The sequence below is a fragment of the Schistocerca americana genome, chromosome 2 (assembly GCF_021461395.2).
Source record: "Schistocerca americana isolate TAMUIC-IGC-003095 chromosome 2, iqSchAmer2.1, whole genome shotgun sequence".
NCBI classification, from domain to species: Eukaryota; Metazoa; Arthropoda; class Insecta; order Orthoptera; family Acrididae; genus Schistocerca; species Schistocerca americana.
In genome coordinates this window covers 465,054,811-465,074,189 of record NC_060120.1, presented here as the reverse complement: position 1 = coordinate 465,074,189, position 19,379 = coordinate 465,054,811, and the positions used below count along the sequence as shown (strand labels likewise).

Sequence of the window (19,379 nt, the reverse complement as noted above, 5' to 3'; positions counted from 1 at the left end):
CCAAAAGCATTTATATTTTGAATTTGTTAGTTAGTTACTTACGTGTTCCATACATTGATTGAATGATTCTTTTATGAAAATTATGTGGAATGAGTCAGTTTACAGGATATGTATACATACTGTTGACATTACTGTTGACATTAATGAACACATTATCATTTTATTCCTACTCACGCATCTACATTTACGAAACTGGCTACCAGTTGTTAAGTAGAAATTCGTCAATGGAATAGAAGGAGTTGTCCAGGAGAAATTGTTTTAAATTAGATTTAACGCAAGCTTCGCTACCTGTCACACATTTTATGTTATTGGACAAATGATCCAAAATTTTTGTTACTCGATATTGAACTCCTTTATGAGCCACTGACAGATTTAACAGTTGATAATAAAGATCATTTTCCGCCTCTGGTGTTGTAGGTCAACCTCCAATTTTTTCAGCTGAAGTAGCACGAAAACTAAATCTTCAATATGCAAGTTATGTCCAAAAAGGGAATCCTTCCAGTTTGTGGTCACGTAAATAGCCTTCCGTCCCGACCGCCTGGGGGCAACGTGACACGCTGGTAAAGATGCCCACCCACAGGCTGACAGTAAGTTAAGCAAAAGAAGAAGGTGACAGACACACTCCTTCCCAACGCCCCCTCCCCATTCCCCCTCCCTTCTGCCCCCCCCCCCCCACAATTAAGTCAACTAACCGACATCCTGAACGACTGAAAGACGCGGCGTCCCTTCGCTTACGCAGTCGCATAATCATAGTCACAATCGTACACCTAAGAGTTATCCTGATAACGACTGTACACTTCGATTTTATACTGTGTAAATTTTGATATCAAAGTTGTGAGACTATATTACTACAATAATTTTCAGAAAAACTGCGTGACACATGTAAGACATGAAGTAACCAAATTTCTGGATCTGTACTTTTCAGATGCAGTATTTACCTAAACTGCAGTTTGTTGGATGTTGTGCTAAAGCGATGTACTAGGCCTTAATGTCAGCAAAGTATTAGTATTATGATTATAACCACTATTATTATTATTATTATTATTATGTAAAAAGCGAAATTCCTAACACGGCCGCGGCAACAAGGCAGGCACACTTGGCGATGCGCTAGCGCACGAATCAAATTAATTATGTGACGTATTGTTCAGACCTCTCATTTTATGCGGCTCGCCATAAATCCTCTCTTCAGAAATGCACTACGGTAACACGAACTCCGCCCCACAAAGCACACGACGCAGAGACAAAACGGGAGCTGCCGGCGTTCTACACGAATTCGTGAGCTGCAAACTGCTCCACGAAACTTTTTTATCATTCCGGTCTTTCAGCGAATTATCCGCGAGAGCAGGATATCGGCACTTCAATTGGCCAATTTCAGCTCCTGCTGTTAGACCTGCTAGAGAAAATGCTGCTCTCTGCCAACATCTTCACAAGTTTACGTCCACCAAATGCTGGAAAACGTAGTCCTTCATGGGCAAATTATTCGCCATTGAAATCCGCCTATGCCCGGACCAAATCCCGTTTAAGATGATTCGAGAAAACCGGTCGATCGTCGTCAGTCTAAACAAGGGCCTCTTCTCCAAGCTACCGGAAACTGGCCCTGGTGTCCACAGTAGAGAACAAGTCTCAGACACAGGCGCGGCCTGGTACTGCTGCGTTACAACGGTAATACGTTATCTTGTCGAAAGTACGTGCCTACTATTCTGTAATGTGGAGTTAACGACTAGATGCCAACCTGACAGTATAAACGGAGGCGGACAGTGCTGTGTTGTCAGTAGAGAACCAATAACAGCAGAAAGGGTTGGTCAGGTAAGCTCAATGGCTTCGTACGAGGACTTGTCACTGGATACCTCAGTAGCAAATCCATTAGGGACATTTCAACCCATCTAAATCTGCGCAAGTCGACGTTTGGTATGTGGTTGTGAAATGGAAACGCGAAAGAATAACCACAACTGAACCAAGATCAGGCAGACGTTGTATACAGACGCACAGGGACCGTCGAGCACTGTGAAGGATAATTGTAGAAAGTCAGGTGGAATCAGCGGAAGGAGTCAGTCACGAGTTCCACAGTGCTACGAGCGGTCTAGCTGGCAAAATGACTGCGCGTGGGAAACTAATGGGGTGCAATGGTCGAGCGGCTCCTCATTTCTGCAGTGAATCTAACAAGGGGAGGCCGCCAATTGTGAAATTCAGATTCGATTCATACTGCGCATAATAAAAGCTCATGGCCAGAGGTGTAATGTGGCAAAGCACCAAGATGCACTTCTCAGCCGTTGTCGAGAAAATCGACGGTTAAAAGAAACCGCCGCGGTGAAATACTCTCTACGATTAATGACTTTTCTACAGCGTCGTGGCGCAGCGGTAAGCGCTCGGGTTCGTAATCCGAAGGTCGCCGGATCGAATCGTGCCATGCAACTTTTTTTATTATTTGTTTTTTTTGTAATTCAAATACACACACACACACACACACACACACACACACACACACACACACACACACATTATATATAATTCCCGGCAATCAGTTGCAACAATTACGCATATAATAAGTTGTTGAAAGTCGTTTGTCGTGGAAAAACTGGCGACTTCGAACATCATTATGTTTTCCGCAAACAAAGTTGTATTTCACGAATGTTGTTAATTGTCTTCATAATGTTTACCACGTATAGTTAACGGAAGACGTAGAAACGATATTCCGAAACGAATACGTATATTGTAAGTCAAACGTTCGAATTAGAATAGAGACCCCACGAACACAAATTTGCTGTGGCAGGTATGAAGTATAAACTCCGTTACTCGCTCGTTGCACTTGAAGGACAGATGTTGAATGGGCCGAAATGAGCCGCCGCATAACAGCGTAGTTGCCCGCTAACTTCGAAAGAAGGTAGATGCGGTCCCTAGCGCAACTTACAACATCGTCGAAAATCAGTGCGTACGTGAGAGCTTTGGTACATCCTGTTAAACAAACGGAAAAATGGAGGCTCACAATTGGAGAGCGATCCGGGCCTTCGCATGAAAGTGATGTGATCGAAGAAGATTCTATACACAGTGAAGTGGCGAAACAACAATTGAAAGATGCGTTGGTGTATTTTGAAAGCCTCCTTCGTAACAGTAATCGCATCGCAGCAGAACCGTCATCATCAATCAACGAAGAAGCCATGGTAATTGTGGAAGAAATGTTCCAGAATACGCTGCAAATGCTCGCCGAAAAAACCCTCGTTCATGATGAGGAACTGATAGACATTAATGAAATCGACGATAATAATGCCTACGAAGTCGTTGAAACGAGCCCCATTGCCAACGAATCATCAGACGAATACGAGCCGGACGAGAAGAAAAAAAAAGGGTGCGACTATATTTCTCTGGATTACAAACTTAGAGCTGTAAATCTGGCCAAAGAACATCCAGGCTGGAGTCTCAAAACTCTACAAAAAAAGGGGTGCTCTCGTTTGACAAATATGGGCTATTTATCCAGGTGGGAAGATCAAATCAAACGTGGCGGTAGCAAATTTGATAAATATTGTACCATCGATTTATGGGTGCATGATCGCTTCGTAGAAGCTCGACAAAACTTCCAGCAAGTTACTACCAGAAACCTGCAGCAGTGGGCCTTGGGCGCTGCAAGTCAGTTCCCAGATTTCAACTTCAAAGCTTCAAAAACATGGGTCACCGAATTTAAAAAGAAGCATGGTATTCGGCAACGGAAAATCACAAAATTTGTTTCCCGGAAAGAGACGGCTACCCAAGACGAAATTTTGGCCGCAGCGGACACATTTCGGATCCAGACGCGAACGTTGATAACTAACTTCGACAAAGATTTTGTAATTAATACTGATCAAACAGGTACGTAAAGAGCTGTTCACAAACGTCATATGACATGATAATAGAATATGATAATCTGATATATGATAGACAATACAGATTTCCTATATTTCTTATATAAACTATATTTTTATATTTTGTTTGTCAGGGTGCCAGTACCTGTCCGCCGGCTGCGGTGGTCTCGTGGTTCTAGGCGCTCAGTCCGGAACCGCGGGACTGCTACGGTCGCAGGTTCGAATCCTGCCTCGGGCATGGATGTGTGTGATGTCCTTACGTTAGTTCGGTTAAAGTAGTTCTAAGTTCTAGGGGACTGATGACCACAGATGTTAAGTCCCATAGTGCTCAGAGCCATTTGAACCATTTTTGAAGTACCTGTCCACGTTCAACAGAACTCTCGCCGAAAAAGGGTCAAAGGCTGCCCTGATAACCCGACACGACATGAACAAGGTGACGCATTCGTATACGGCACAATATTCAATCACGATGTCTGGACGAGTCTTGCCTCTTGTTTTCGCATGCCTCCGAGAGTCGACAGGTACGTTTGGACCCAGAGTACAGAAGACAGTCGACGAGTACGCCAAGAAGTATACCAACGTTGTTATTACATCCTCCAAATCCGGTAAACGAACAACGGGTTTGTTCATTGACGTCTTGCGTAATGCTTTGCAACCATACGTACAAAAGAAAGAGTTTCTCCTTCTGATCGACTCTTGGGGTGGGCAAACGAACTCGGCGTTATACGATGAGATGTTCCAGGACGATAAGAAGTTACCAACGTGCACTATAAAAGTCATTCCTCCAAAGTGCACTCCTCTCGTCCAACCGTGTGACGTGTATTTTTACCGCAGGTAAAAAATTTGATCAAGCGCCTTCAAAATTGTGCTTTTTTTAATCGAGCGAAACCGTGACATCAACTCCAGAGACGATTGTATAAAAATCCAATCCATCGTCCACCACCAATTGTCTTCTCCGATTTTTGCCGATATGATACGATACGCGTGCTATGCATCAAACCTGACGAACGATAGAACAATTTTTCAGAATGTCAATCAGATGTGTTTCCCAACAGGTAATTTAAAAAACAATTGTTCTTGTAAAAACGCATCGTTTATCAGATGTGCTCGATGTCGTGCTGCTTTCTGTTTTCCATGTTCCTATGATAACTGTCACTCTGGTTTGTGCGATACTCCAGCTACTTCTGGTCACTAATTGTTAACTATGTGCGAGTGTATACTTCAATAAATTGTATCCACTTGAATATTATTTGTGATATTGTGTTTCATTTCAAGTATTATTTTTCCACGACAAACGGCTTTCAACAACTTATTATATGCATAATTGTTGCAACTGATTGCCGGGAATTATATATAATGTGTGTGTGTGTGTGTGTGTGTTTGTGTGTGTATACATTTGAATTACAAAAAAACAAATGATAAAAAAAAGTTGCATGGCGCGATTCGATCCGGCGACCTTAGGATTACGAACACGAGCGCTTACCGCTGCGCCTCGACGCTGTAGAAAATCATTAATCGTAGAGAATATTTCACCGCGGCGGTTTCTTTTAACTGTCGATTTTCTCGACAACGGCTGAGAAGTGCATCTTGGTGCTTTGCCACATTACACCTCTGGCCATGAGCTTTTATTATGCGCAGTGTGAATCGAATCTGAATTTCACAATTGGCGGCCTCCCCTTGTAAGTGAAGCTTGGGGTGGTCTAAAAAGCGATCACTAGACAGTCGATAAATGGAAACTCTCTACCCTGCTGCATTTGAAGCCACTCTTATACGGCCATAAGCCATGATTTTATATATTTTCGCTACTATTTTTCGTATAACTGTGAATTATTTCAGAATAAGAATTTCAAAAGAATAAGTAGTGTACTAAGGACTTACAGGCGTAAGAAATGTACTAAGAACTTTTGGCCGATGAAGTTATAGTTACGTCAACTTTTGTTTTGCGTAAATCTATAAATACACTCCTGGAAATGGAAAAAAGAACACATTGACACCGGTGTGTCAGACCCACCATACTTGCTCCGGACACTGCGAGAGGGCTGTACAAGCAATGATCACACGCACGGCACAGCGGACACACCAGGAACCGCGGTGTTGGCCGTCGAATGGCGCTAGCTGCGCAGCATTTGTGCACCGCCGCCGTCAGTGTCAGCCAGTTTGCCGTGGCATACGGAGCTCCATCGCAGTCTTTAACACTGGTAGCATGCCGCGACAGCGTGGACGTGAACCGTATGTGCAGTTGACGGACTTTGAGCGAGGGCGTATAGTGGGCATGCGGGAGGCCGGGTGGACGTACCGCCGAATTGCTCAACACGTGGGGCGTGAGGTCTCCACAGTACATCGATGTTGTCGCCAGTGGTCGGCGGAAGGTGCACGTGCCCGTCGACCTGGGACCGGACCGCAGCGACGCACGGATGCACGCCAAGACCGTAGGATCCTACGCAGTGCCGTAGGGGACCGCACCGCCACTTCCCAGCAAATTAGGGACACTGTTGCTCCTGGGGTATCGGCGAGGACCATTCGCAACCGTCTCCATGAAGCTGGGCTACGGTCCCGCACACCGTTAGGCCGTCTTCCGCTCACGCCCCAACATCGTGCAGCCCGCCTCCAGTGGTGTCGCGACAGGCGTGAATGGAGGGACGAAAGGAGACGTGTCGTCTTCAGCGATGAGAGTCGCTTCTGCCTTGGTGCCAATGATGGTCGTATGCGTGTTTGGCGCCGTGCAGGTGAGCGCCACAATCAGGACTGCATACGACCGAGGCACACAGGGCCAACACCCGGCATCATGGTGTGGGGAGTGATCTCCTACACTGGCCGTACACCACTGGTGATCGTCGAGGGGACACTGAATAGTGCACGGTACATCCAAACCGTCATCGAACCCATCGTTCTACCATTCCTAGACCGGCAAGGAAACTTGCTGTTCCAACAGGACGATGCACGTCCGCATGTATCCCGTGCCACCCAACGTGCTCTAGAAGGTGTAAGTCAACTACCCTGGCCAGCAAGATCTCCGGATCTGTCCCCCATTGAGCATGTTTGGGACTGGATGAAGCGTCGTCTCACGCGGTCTGCACGTCCAGCACGAACGCTGGTCCAACTGAGGCGCCAGGTGGAAATGGCATGGCAAGCCGTTCCACAGGACTACATCCAGCATCTCTACGATCGTCTCCATGGGAGAATAGCAGCCTGCATCGCTGCGAAAGGTGGATATACACTGTACTAGTGCCGACATTGTGCATGCTCTGTTGCCTGTGTCTATGTGCCTGTGGTTCTGTCAGTGTGATCATGTGATGTATCTGACCCCAGGAATGTGTCAATAAAGTTTCCCCTTCCTGGGACAATGAATTCACGGTGTTCTTATTTCAATTTCCAGGAGTGTAGTCGAGACAATAGTGTCTCGGTCTCATTCTGTCATTCAGTCAATTTTGTCTTAGCTTATCTTGTCTCATATTGTCCGTATTGTGGTAGCTCGTGGATTGTAGTTGTGGAAATATGTAGTTTGGAGCTATTCAAAAATTTAATGTCAGAACCACTTTTCACCTTCTCTAAAAGTGATTATCCTTGAGACAGGGAAAATACACTCCTGGAAATTGAAATAAGAACACCGTGAATTCATAGAGATGCTGGATATAGACCTGTGGAACGGCTTGCCATGCCATTTCCACCTGGCGCCTCAGTTGGACCAGCGTTCGTGCTGGACGTGCAGACCGCGTGAGACGACGCTTCATCCAGTCCCAAACATGCTCAATGGGGGACAGATCCGGAGATCTTGCTGGCCAGGGTAGTTGACTTACACCTTCTAGAGCAAGTTGGGTGGCACTGGATACATGCGGACGTGCATTGTCCTGTTGGAACAGCAAGTTCCCTTGCCGGTCTAGGAATGGTAGAACGATGGGTTCGATGACGGTTTGGATGTACCGTGCACTATTCAGTGTCCCCTCGACGATCACCAGTGGTGTACGGCCAGTGTAGGAGATCGCTCCCCACACCATGATGCCGGGTGTTGGCCCTGTGTGCCTCGGTCGTATGCAGTCCTGATTGTGGCGCTCACCTGCACGTCGCCAAACACGCATACGACCATCATTGGCACCAAGGCAGAAGCGACTCTCATCGCTGAAGACGACACGTCTCCATTCGTCCCTCCATTCACGCCTGTCGCGACACCACTGGAGGCGGGCTACACGATGTTGGGGCGTGAGCGGAAGACGGCCTAACGGCGTGCGGGACCGTAGCCCAGCTTCATGGAGACGGTTGCGAATGGTCCTCGCCGATACCCCAGGAGCAACAGTGTCCCTAATTTGCTGGGAAGTGGCGGTGCGGTCCCCTACGGCACTGCGTAGGATCCTACGGTGTTGGCGTGCATCCGTGCGTCGCTGCGGTCCGGTCCCAGGTCGACGGGCACGTGCACCTTCCACCGGCCACTGGCGACAACATCGATGTACTGTGGAGACCTCACGCCCCACGTGTTGAGCAATTCGGCCGTACGTCCACCCGGCCTCCCGCATGCCCACTATACGCCCTCGCTCAAAGTCCGTCAACTGCACATACGGTTCACGTCCACGCTGTCGCGGCATGCTACCAGTGTTAAAGACTGCGATGGAGCTCCGTATGCCACGGCAAACTGGCTGACACTGACGGCGGCGGTGCACAAATGCTGCGCAGCTAGCGCCATTCGACGGCCAACACCGCGGTTCCTGGTGTGTCCGCTGTGCCATGCGTGTGATCATTGTTTGTACAGCCCTCTCGCAGTGTCCGGAGCAAGTATGGTGGGTCTGACACACCGGTGTCAATGTGTTCCTTTTTCCATTTCCAGGAGTGTATTATTAAAAAGAAATGGTAACTAGTAGTGAGGTAGGGAGTTTCATAGGACAGAAATTAATTCAAAGCTTAAACTGTGAAAACTTAATTATTTTCGATCGCTACATTACGCAGCCCAGCACGGCGATCGTCAATTTTTTTAATAAAATCGAATGAAAAATTAACATAGGAATAGCATCTTTGACTGGCAGCATTAATGAACACTGAATTTATAACAACTCCCAAAAATAACTTTTCACACTAATTTAACTTACTTGCAAGTGTATAGAATTCACTTGGACAGGACTTGCTTAAAGATTATCGTCTTTATTCAACGATTAATCCATCAAACTTAAAGAGAAAAAGATACTAAGAAATACCTAGTTCTACTACGAACCCTCTTTTACGACAAATTTTAAAGACAGTAATTTGTGGCGTCTTCTCATAAAGAAAATTAACAATTACCACGCCTTGAGATCAGAAAGAATATAGCATTAATGACGACCAACGACTACCAACTAGTCAAGGAATATCAGGATTACAAGAGCAGTCACAGACGCCGATGGAAGGGTTTCTGTTTGCCGAATGCCTCGGGCCTCTACCCGCCATCTTGTGTAGTGGCAACAGTGAAGCACGGAGGGCCTGCCTCTGTGACCGAGCGGTTCTAGGTGCTTCAGTCCGGAACCGCGATGCTGCTACTGTCGCAGCTTCAAATCCTGCTTCGGGCATGGACGTGTGTGATGTCCTTAGGTTAGTTAGGTTTAAGTAGTTCTCAGTCTAGGGGACTGATGACCTCAGATGTTAAGTTCCATAGTGCTCAAAGCCATTTGAACCATTTTAAAGCACGGAGGACGTGGAGTTACACTATGGGGTGCTTTTCGTGGCTGGAGTGTGATCTCATTACTGCGATTAAGAAAACACTAAATGCGGAAGGATATGAGCACATTTTACAGCACTGTGTGCTGCGTTTAGTAGAGCAACAGAGTGAGATTTTCACTCTGCAGCGGAGTGTGCGCTGATACGAAACTTCCTGGCAGATTAGATCTGGAAGCCGGACCTAGACTAGAACTCGTAACCTTTGCCTTTTGCGAGCAAATGCTCTATCGACTGAGGTATCCAAGCACGACTCACGACACATCCTCACAGCTTTATTTTCGCCCGCACTTCATCTCCTCCCTTCTAAACTACACAGAAACTCTCCTGCGAAACTTGCAATACTAGCACTCCTAGAGGAAAGGATACTGGGAAGACATGGCTTAGCCACATGCTGGGGGTTGTTTTCAGAATGAAATTTTCACTTGGCAGCGGACTGTGCTCTGATATGAAACTTCCTCGCAGATTAAAACTGTGTGCCGGACCGAGACTCGAGATATTGGCGGAAATAGCTCTGTGAGGACGGATCGTGAGTCGTGCTTGGATAGCTCAGTCGACAGAGCGCTTGCCCCTAAAAGGCAAAGATCCAGAGTTAGAGCATTGGTCTGGGACACAATCTGGCAGGAAGATTCAGTAGAGGAACAGTTCGGGGAGGATGGATCATCATGACAATGCACCCTGTCATAAAGGAGGTTGTGTGAGCCAGTGGTTTGTAGACAATAAAATAGACTGGCGTAACCACAGTCCCGACTGGAACCGAATGGAAGACCTTTGGGATTTGAAATTTTTGAAAACATACTCATCGAATTTAAAATTTGTTAAAATTTTAATTTTAACCTTTGGGATCACTTAGAGCGTCGACTTCGCTCCGTACCCCAGCGTCCAACATCACTACCTTATTTGGTTTCGGCTCTTGAGGAATAATGGGCTGCGATTTCTCCACAGACATTCGGACTCCCCATCGAAAGTGTCTACAGCAGAGTTAAAGCTGTATGAATATTCTGACATGTCCCAAAGCACACACACGACACGTTCATGTAATCTGATAGCCTAACTGGGCAATGAATTCACCTTCTTCAGTGCGGCTGCACAGATACGTCCGACCTCCCGTGGGAATCTCAGATGAGCGAATATGGAGAAAATGTACAGGGGCTGCGGATACGTGCCGCTCGATGGGAGTGTGGATCGACCGTGAGGCGAGTCGAGATAGTCGGTGCAGTTGCGATAACACTGTGTCCCAGATGGCGCTGTGGTTACCGCACCTGCCTAGTAAGCAGAAGATCCCGGGTTCGAATCCCGTCGCCGCTCATTTCGCATATTGTCCCAAAACAGCTGACAGCAGTGATCTCTCCCCTTTCCTTTCCTTTCCTTTCCTTTCCTTTCCTTTCCTTTCCTTAAGCCGTCGGCACACGGACCGTGCATCCGAACGTTGATAGTTGAGCGTGCTGAATTTCTGACGTCATAGCGTGGAATAGCACGTTCGGAAGTCTTTCCCAACATGCAGAGCAATATCTGGCATGTCAGATATTCTGAGCGTGCGTCTGAGCGTTGACCAATGAGATGGCACAACACCACCTTCGTCACACGCACACCGTCTACCTCCAGAGTTGTGAGGCGCCATATTGGCATTCATTTCAAGCCTATATGTATATATGCCGTTTCTGAGCACCAGCAAGTTGAGAATCTCTGGAAAACCCGTTGTAAACTGTGAGATTAGTTCCAATAAAATAATGAGAAACACCATATTCGTGGCAAAAGAATTATTGTAACTTGCGTGTTAAGAGAGTAGGGTATTTGAAGGCAGCGACACACTGAAGATCCACCCAAAACGCATTGTTCTTGGTACAATTTCTTATAATTAAATTTCAATTAGTAACATATCTACGATTAAGGTTTTCAGCACGGGGTAACACCCTATGATTAGATGCCAAAGCTACATTGTTGGTTTAGCATAATGAGTAGCGTCATTGTGCTGCGAAGAGTTATTAGGTGGGGCGATGGTTCGCGTCTTGATACTTACAAATTCTTTTTCCTTACATTCGCGTTTTTATTAGGTTCTGATACATTATTATTAGTTTAATATAAGTATATACTATAATATTTGATGTTATGTAAATGTAGGTTCACCTTTTTTTGAGGGGTGATGTTGTTCGGTTGGGTTAATGTACAGGACAGCTTGCGCTACTTGTACAAAGATATTTTGCTCCTTTTTCTTTTACGCTTCGTAATTCACATGTTGCAAAGATTGTGCTACTGGGTAGGAACGGTGATCAAGTAAGACTGACTAAAATGTGGGAATGACGAAATAATGTTTATCTTATGCGGAGAAATATTCCAAATTTGTACCGCACTGTTTGTAATGGAACTTTCATAAGCCTCTGTCCTTATTGATTGGCCATGGTACTTTCCTTTTCGTGGACGATAGAGGAAATGTGCGTTTTAATAGAGCTAACGTGGGAATTTTACGCGCGCCCGTTGAGTAAACAGTGTGATTTACGAAATAGAAACATCCCTCAACTGCCACTGGGGTGCGTTGCGGTCGCGTATACCACGTTGGGGCTCACGTACCGTATGCACAAATCGCATCGTTCCTGAGCGTTCAGCAGCACGTTGGAGTTGGCACGCTCAACGTTAACGTTCGACAGCACGGTCCGTGTACCGACGGCTTTACCTTTCCTCCTCTCTCCGCGTTCAGTTTGCATATAGCGTTAAAGCTGACGTAAAGGCACGGGTGGTTACGCTCCATATTATTGTCCACAAATAGATGTGTGGGTACTTTTGATCAGTTAGTGTGTGTGCTAGTGCCTTGGCAACTGTTTATATCCCTTTGATTTCCCGAATAAACCTTTACTCGCAAACTCCTGCGTCTCAGACTGGACTGCATCATCACGTAGGATGCAGCAGCAATCTGGAGGGGGACAGGGAAGGGAAAGAGATAGTTGTACGGCTGAGGTGGGAGACAAGCTCTGTCTGGTGGAGTGTGTAGGGACTAGACTTCCAACAGGCATAGCATGAGGAGGTTGTGATGCAGGGAGGTGGGCAAAAAAGGAGAGGAGGAGGGAAAGATGGGCAGATGCATTGGCCGAGGACTGCAAATAAACAGGGAGGAAGATGAGAATGGGGAGGAGATGATAAGACAGAGAGGGCGGAAACGGTTGGGTGAAGGGTATGCGGAGAGTATGTTACCGTAGATCGAGGCCGGAATAATTATGGGAGTGGAGAATGTGTTGCAAGGTTAACTCCCATCTGCACATTTCAGAAAAGTTGGTGGTTGACGGAAGGATCCAGATGGCTCAGGTAGTGAAGCGGCCAATGAAATCAAGCATGTTATGTTCCACTGCATGTTGTCCATAGGGTGGCCTACTTTGCTCTAGGCAACAGTTTGGCGGTGGCCTTCACTCTGGTGGACAGCTGGTTGCACCAATATAAAAGGCTGTGCAGTGATTGCAGCAAAGCTGGTAAATGACATGGCAGGTTTCACAGGTGGCCTGGCCCCTGATGTGGCAAGATAAACTGACAGGACTGGAATAGGAAGTGCTGGGTGGGTGGATTGGGCAGGTTTAGCACCTGGGTCCTCCACAGGTATATGATCCTTGTAGCGAGGGGTTGGGATTGGGAGTGGCATAGGGATGGATAGGATGTTGTAGAAGTAGGATGGGCAACGGAACATGACTTTAGGAGGGGGGGGGGAAGTATCTCGGTATCTCGTGTAGGATGTCCCTCATTTCAGCCCATGATGATAGGTAATCAAAGCTCTGGCAAAGGATGTGGTTCAGGTGTTCCAGTCCGAGGTGGTAATGGATGATGAAGGGTCACTCCTTTGTGGCTTGTTCTTGTGGGTGGCGGGAGGATTTGGAGTATGAGGGGAAATGGCATGGGAGATCTGCTTGCGGACTACGTCTGGGGCATAGTGCCTGTCTGTGAAGGGCTTTGTGAGACCGCAGCATACTGAGTAATGGAGCTGTGGCACTGCAGAGTCCGAGAGATGGCACCACCGGCGCGTATCGAGGTCATATTTAGTTCGTAGCATCTTTTGGAAAGAGCGCACACCAAGTTTCAGCCATATTGGTCTATTTCTTTGTGTTTGGCATTCGTGTGAAACGAGGAAGTTGTCAGCTTACTGTTCGAAGGACTCCCGTAGAGTGAGGAGTGCTCTACGAGTGGCGGGCCCGTAGGCCGGGCAGAGGGCAGTGACGTGGCGCCGGCTCGTTACCTCCGGGCGAGCGCGAGTGTCGGCCAGCGACGGCCGTTACTCTTCATTAGGGGCGCTGAGTTACTGGCCGCAATTACACTGAGAGCACGGCCGGGGTGGGCCGGCGCGGCGCCACGGTCGCGTCCGTGACCGGCCACCGAGCGGCGTGCCGCCGTACACCGACTCGGCCACAAATCGACACGCAGCTGTTGTACAGGAACGCAAACACCATCTATTCAAGTTTTCATTTTTGAGTTCTTTTTGAGACTATTAAATACGTATTACACTGAGCGCAGTTCGCCAGCTGACGGCGATTTACACTACTGGCCATTAAAATTGCTACACCACGAAGATGACGTGCTACAGACGCGAAATTCAACCGACAGGAAGAAGATACTGTGATATGCAAATTATTAGCTTTTCAGAGCATTCACACAAGGTTAGCGCCGGTGGCGACACCTACAACGTGCTGACATGAGGAAAGTTTCCAACCGATTTCTCATACACAAACAGCAGTTGACCGGTGCTGGCCGAAGTGGCCGTGCGGTTCTAGGCGCTACAGTCTCGAACCGAGCGACCGCTACGGTCGCAGGTTCGAATCCTGCCTCGGGGATGGATGTGTGTGATGTCCTTAGGTTGGTTAGGTTTAATTAGTTCTAAGTTCTAGGCGACTGACGACCTCAGATGTTAAGTTGCATAGTGCTCAGAGCCATTTGAGTTGACCGGCGTTGCCTGGTGAAACGTTGCTGTGATGCCTCGTGTAAGGAGGAGAAATGCGTACTATCACGTTTCCGACTTTCATAAAGGTCGAATTGTAGCCTATCGCGATTGCGGTTTATCGTATCGCGACATTGCTGCTCGCGTTGGTCGAGGACCAATGACTGTTAGCAGAATATGGAATCCTTGGGTTCAGGAGGGTAATACGGAACGCCGTGCTGGATCCCAACGGCCTCGTATCACTAGCAGTCGAGATGACAGGCATCTTATCAGTATGGCTATAACGGATCGTACAGCCACGCCTCGATCCCTGAGTCAACAGATGGGGACGTTTGCAAGACAACAACCATCTGCACGAACAGTTCGACGACGTTTGCAGCAGCATGGACTATCAGCTCGGAGACCATGGGTGCGGTTACGCTTGACGCTGCATCACAGACAGGAGCGCCTGCGGTGGTGTACTGAACGACGAACCTGGGTGCACAAATGGCAAAACGTCATTTTTTCGGATGAATCCAGGTTCTGTTTACAGCATCATGATGGTCGCATCCGTGTTTGGCGACATCGCGGTGAACGCACATTGGAAGCGTGTATTCATCATCGCCATACTGGTGTATCACCCGGCGTGATGGTATGGGGTGCCATTGGTTACACGTCTCGGTTACCATTGACGGCACTTACATTTCAGACGTGTTACGACCCGTGGCTCTACCCTTCATTCGATCCCTGCGAAACCCTACATTTCAGCAGGATAATGCACGACCGCATGTTGCAGGTCCTGTACGGGTCTTTCTGGATACAGAAATTGTTCGACTGCTGCCCTGGCCAGCACATTCTCCAGATCTCTCACCAATTGAAAACGTCTGGTCAATGGCGGCCGAGCAACTGGCTAGTCACAATACCCCAGTCACTACTCTTGATGAACTGTGGCATCTATGCACCAAAATTGCGTGAAAATGTAATCACATGTCAGTTCTAGCGTAATATGTTTTTCTTCTTGGTGTAGCAATTTTAATGGCCAGTAGTGTAGTTAAAGTCGACTCTGAACTCAATGTTTGCCAACTAACGACCTGAGTTTCACGGTTTTTCGTAATTAACGGATCTGATGGTGACCTGAAAAAGTGTCCTAGGTGGCGTTCCTGTTTATTGGAACTGGTCACGGCTGCCTGTGGACATTGCGTCTGCAGTTATGACCCTGCTGTTGCTGGCGGATTACTGTGCATTGGAACAGCGGTAAGACTTTTGTAGTTCCCTCAACAATTTTACAGGATTGTATAAAATGTTTTATAGGGGAAGTTTTTATAAATTATGTGTAGCACCTTAATCACATTCAGTCCATTTTTCTTTCCACGATGGCTTCAAACTGATAGTTCTTTTCAGACCAGTCCTGGCTGTACAGCCGGTTTCAGACGGAGCTGTGGAGGACCATCCATCGCTTTGGCTGAGGCTAGAGCTGCGGAAAGACAGACAGGCAGAGCCGGCGGCGGCCGAGTAGAGCTACTCACTGGTGGGTGGTGACGTTGAAGAAGAGGTGCGAGAACTGCGGCGCCGAGTCCTCTGGCCCGTGCGGCGCGGGGAAGCTGAGCACCAGCATGACGGGCTTGCGCGAGAAGTACTGCTTGCTCTGCCGCAGGAACGCCACCGAGTCGTTGGCGATCAGGTCCGGGTAGTAGTCCTGAAAACAACCAGTGCCGTCCGGCATGTAACACACGCCTGCAGGTCGGCCGTACCGACATTGTCAAAAAGAAAGAAAAACCCTACTTGAACACGGACTACGACAGACAGAAAATAATACAAAGCAAAATAATGTAACCTTTTGACAGCTGAAGTGATGCTAGAGCTCCCAGGGACTACCGTGTGGTAACAGAAGAACTTAATGCTATTGCTATGCTATGCTTAGTGCTATACCTTCCATGTTTCTTATCCACTAAACGAGGCGATGATTTTTCCAATGCGAATGTGAAAATGTAGTTCAAGTATTATCTCGTCTCCTGTTAATGTCAGCATATAATAAAATCTGCATTAACTATACCGTACAACTCCACCACTCAGCTATGGTCAGTAATGTCGAAGCGCAGTATAGTACATACGAACAAAGTGGCAGAAAAGTAATCGTATAATCGAAAATCAGAGACGAGAAATTAATTGAGACCTGACATGTTGCAGTTCAAAAGGAACTGATCACGAGCATATCCGCACGCTTGCCATGTACGAGGACGTGCTGAAAACTAATGCCTCCGAATTTGTTTATGTGATAACTCCAAGATTTTTAACAAAACAAATGTTGTTGACATTCTACATCCTTGTTCTTCATTTCTTCGTATTTATTTCTCAACAGTCACCCTAGCGACAAACGGTTCTCCCAATGAGGAACCATTTGATGATACCGATACTACAGAATGTTTGACATTATTGACGGAGCCACAACCTCAGCTACGCTTACACCGCTTCATCACTATCAAAGTGAAATTCTCGAAGGTTTCCTTCAAGTTTTGGAAAGAGATGAATATCGAATGCGGCCAAGTCGGGACTGTATTGAGGCTGAGCGATGACAGTGAACCCAATGTGTCGCGTTCTTGCAGTGTCGCAGCGCTCGCGTGTCCAGTTGAAGAAGAGAGTGCTCCATTTGTAGGCCAACTCTTCGAATTCGAAACTCGATTACAAGACGCTCTTTCTCACGGGTTACCCAAAGCTCACAAGGCTTCGTGCAGATGTGACGTCATACGCTGCATCGACTCACGATCGTTCGGTTCACAACAAGTGAGGCGAACAAGACGTTCAAAGTAATTTCTTCTGAAGTAGAGGGTACTACAGGTTACATTTTTTATTTTCTGCAACATACGTTGTTTATAAATGCGTAAGTTTCTGCATTAATTTGGGCTGGGCTGTAGATAAGGGAGACATAAAAGTGTTGGCAAGAATTAACTCCGAAATTTACTGAAAAGATTTTACCAATTATTTTTCCTAATACGGCTTTATCAGCCCCGAAACTGAAACCACTTATTCATTCACAATTTTAAAAAAAGTGTAAAAAAGAGCTGAAGTGCGCTAGCATTGAATTCAATAACGTATTTATTCAACATTGTTCACTAAGGAGTTTAAAAAAAAAAAGTTAATTTTTACGAAGTCTGAGAATTAGTCTCAGCAGTTGGTCTGCAATTACAAAGAGTGGGTAGAGAGTCTAGCAGACGAATTAAAGTTACGGCTCATTTACGTCATATTCAGTGTTATGCTGTTTCAACATATTGAGGATCTCTCGAAATCACATTGCAATATTAAATTTGATATAATAAAATGACGACAAACGTAATATTGGTAGTTAAAGATGTGAAACTTCCCGGCAGATTAAAACTGTGTGCCGGACCGAGACTCGAACTCGGGACCTTTGACTTTCGCGGGCAAGTGCTCTACCAAGCTACCCAAGCACGACTCACGTCCCGTCCTCACAGCTTTATTTCTGCCAGCGAAAGGTAAAGGTTCCGAGTTCGAGTCTCGGTCCGGCACACAGTTTTAATCTGCCAGGAAGTTTCATATCAGCGCACACTCCGCTGCAGAGTGAAAATCTCATTTCCGTTAAAGATGTGTTTTAAGTTTACACATTTGTTTGGAAAAGTGGTGTCCTAAAGTAATTAGCTCGTAATTTATCTTTTACAATTTACACACATGGCTGATACTAAATTACCTTTTAATTCTTTTGCAAACATGTCGATTTTCATTATGCTTTTTATTTTGAGTGGTAGTTTGTTTACAAGACGACCCAAGTGTTTTGAATATTTATTGGCATTTGCGCATTGCATGCTTAATTTCTAAATTGCTGACAAGGACAACACACGAGAGAGAGAGAGAGAGAGAGAGAGAGAGAGAGAGAGAGAGAGAGAGAGAGAGAGAGAGACAGACAGAAAGGGGGGGGGGCTGGGAGAAAGACAGAATTGGTATTCAGCATTATTTTATGGCGTTAATTGGCTCTCGCGTCGAAGCTATGGAATGAACTGCGACAGCTAAAAGAATTAAAAATTGTGTTAAAAAGTATTTGTTGCTGCATGTTTATGGATTGTCGCAGGGAGCGTATAAAGTTAAGCCGAATCGTGTGTAAAACCGGTTCACAACTGCGGATATGTGCAGCGTAGCGTGAACTGAATTAGTGAATTAGTCACTGCATTCATGAGCAGACAATTGTTAGATAGGAATGACTGGTCGTGAAAGTGATCGAAAATGATGTATAAAAATCAGCGTATGAACAGTGGAGACTTATGAAGAAATTATTTGTCAATAAAATGACAGTTTAATTAGGGCTGAATCACGTTAATTGGTAGCGTAGCACCCACAAATTCCCTCCATATTGAATCTAACACGTATTAAGTGAACATTTCAGTTCGGTCGGAGTAAAGGTTTCACGGAAGAAGAAGCAGTCTTGTGCTGGACTTGGGAGCTAAACGGGTAGGCACACGGTTGTAAAGCGTAAACTCCTCTCGCCAAGTACAGTACTTACCAGCTGGCCTTCTTATGCAACATACATCTAATAGTACGATATTCTGATCCTCTCATTTTGTGGGGTACCAAGAAATCGATCAAACTGACAACGATAACGTAGCCATAGTTCAATCGTTATAACACACAGAAACCTGAAGTTATCATCCGATTGATGCCTATACGGAGTAATTGTTATTAACGTGTAAAAATACGCGAAGCGACGTAGATGACGCTGAGACGAATAATTTGATATAAGACATTAGGGGGTCGCAAATGTCGAGAAATATCCCGAAAGTGGATGGCAGAAGAAGAACATGTGACGTCACCAGATGACGTACCTCATCGCACTTGCAGCGGTTGGTCCTCTCGATCCTACCCTCGGCCGGCTGGCGGCCAGTGTGGCCGCGCGGTTCTAGACGCTTCAGTCTGGAACCGCGTGACCGCTACGGTCGCAGGTTCGAATCCTGCCTCGGGCTTGGATGTGTGTGATGTCC

At 46.5% G+C, this 19,379-nt stretch overlaps 1 protein-coding gene across 2 annotated transcripts in view; it reads right to left on the bottom strand.

The window, feature by feature from the left end:
* LOC124588712 (extracellular sulfatase SULF-1 homolog) overlaps positions 1 to 19,379 on the bottom strand; it is a 792,368-nt gene that overhangs the window by 216,395 nt on the left and 556,594 nt on the right. For both annotated transcript variants that reach the window (XM_047131489.1, XM_047131490.1), the window contains exon 6: positions 15,921 to 16,090. In XM_047131489.1, the coding sequence (XP_046987445.1) occupies positions 15,921 to 16,090 (170 nt within the window). The remainder of the gene's footprint in view (positions 1 to 15,920; positions 16,091 to 19,379) is intronic.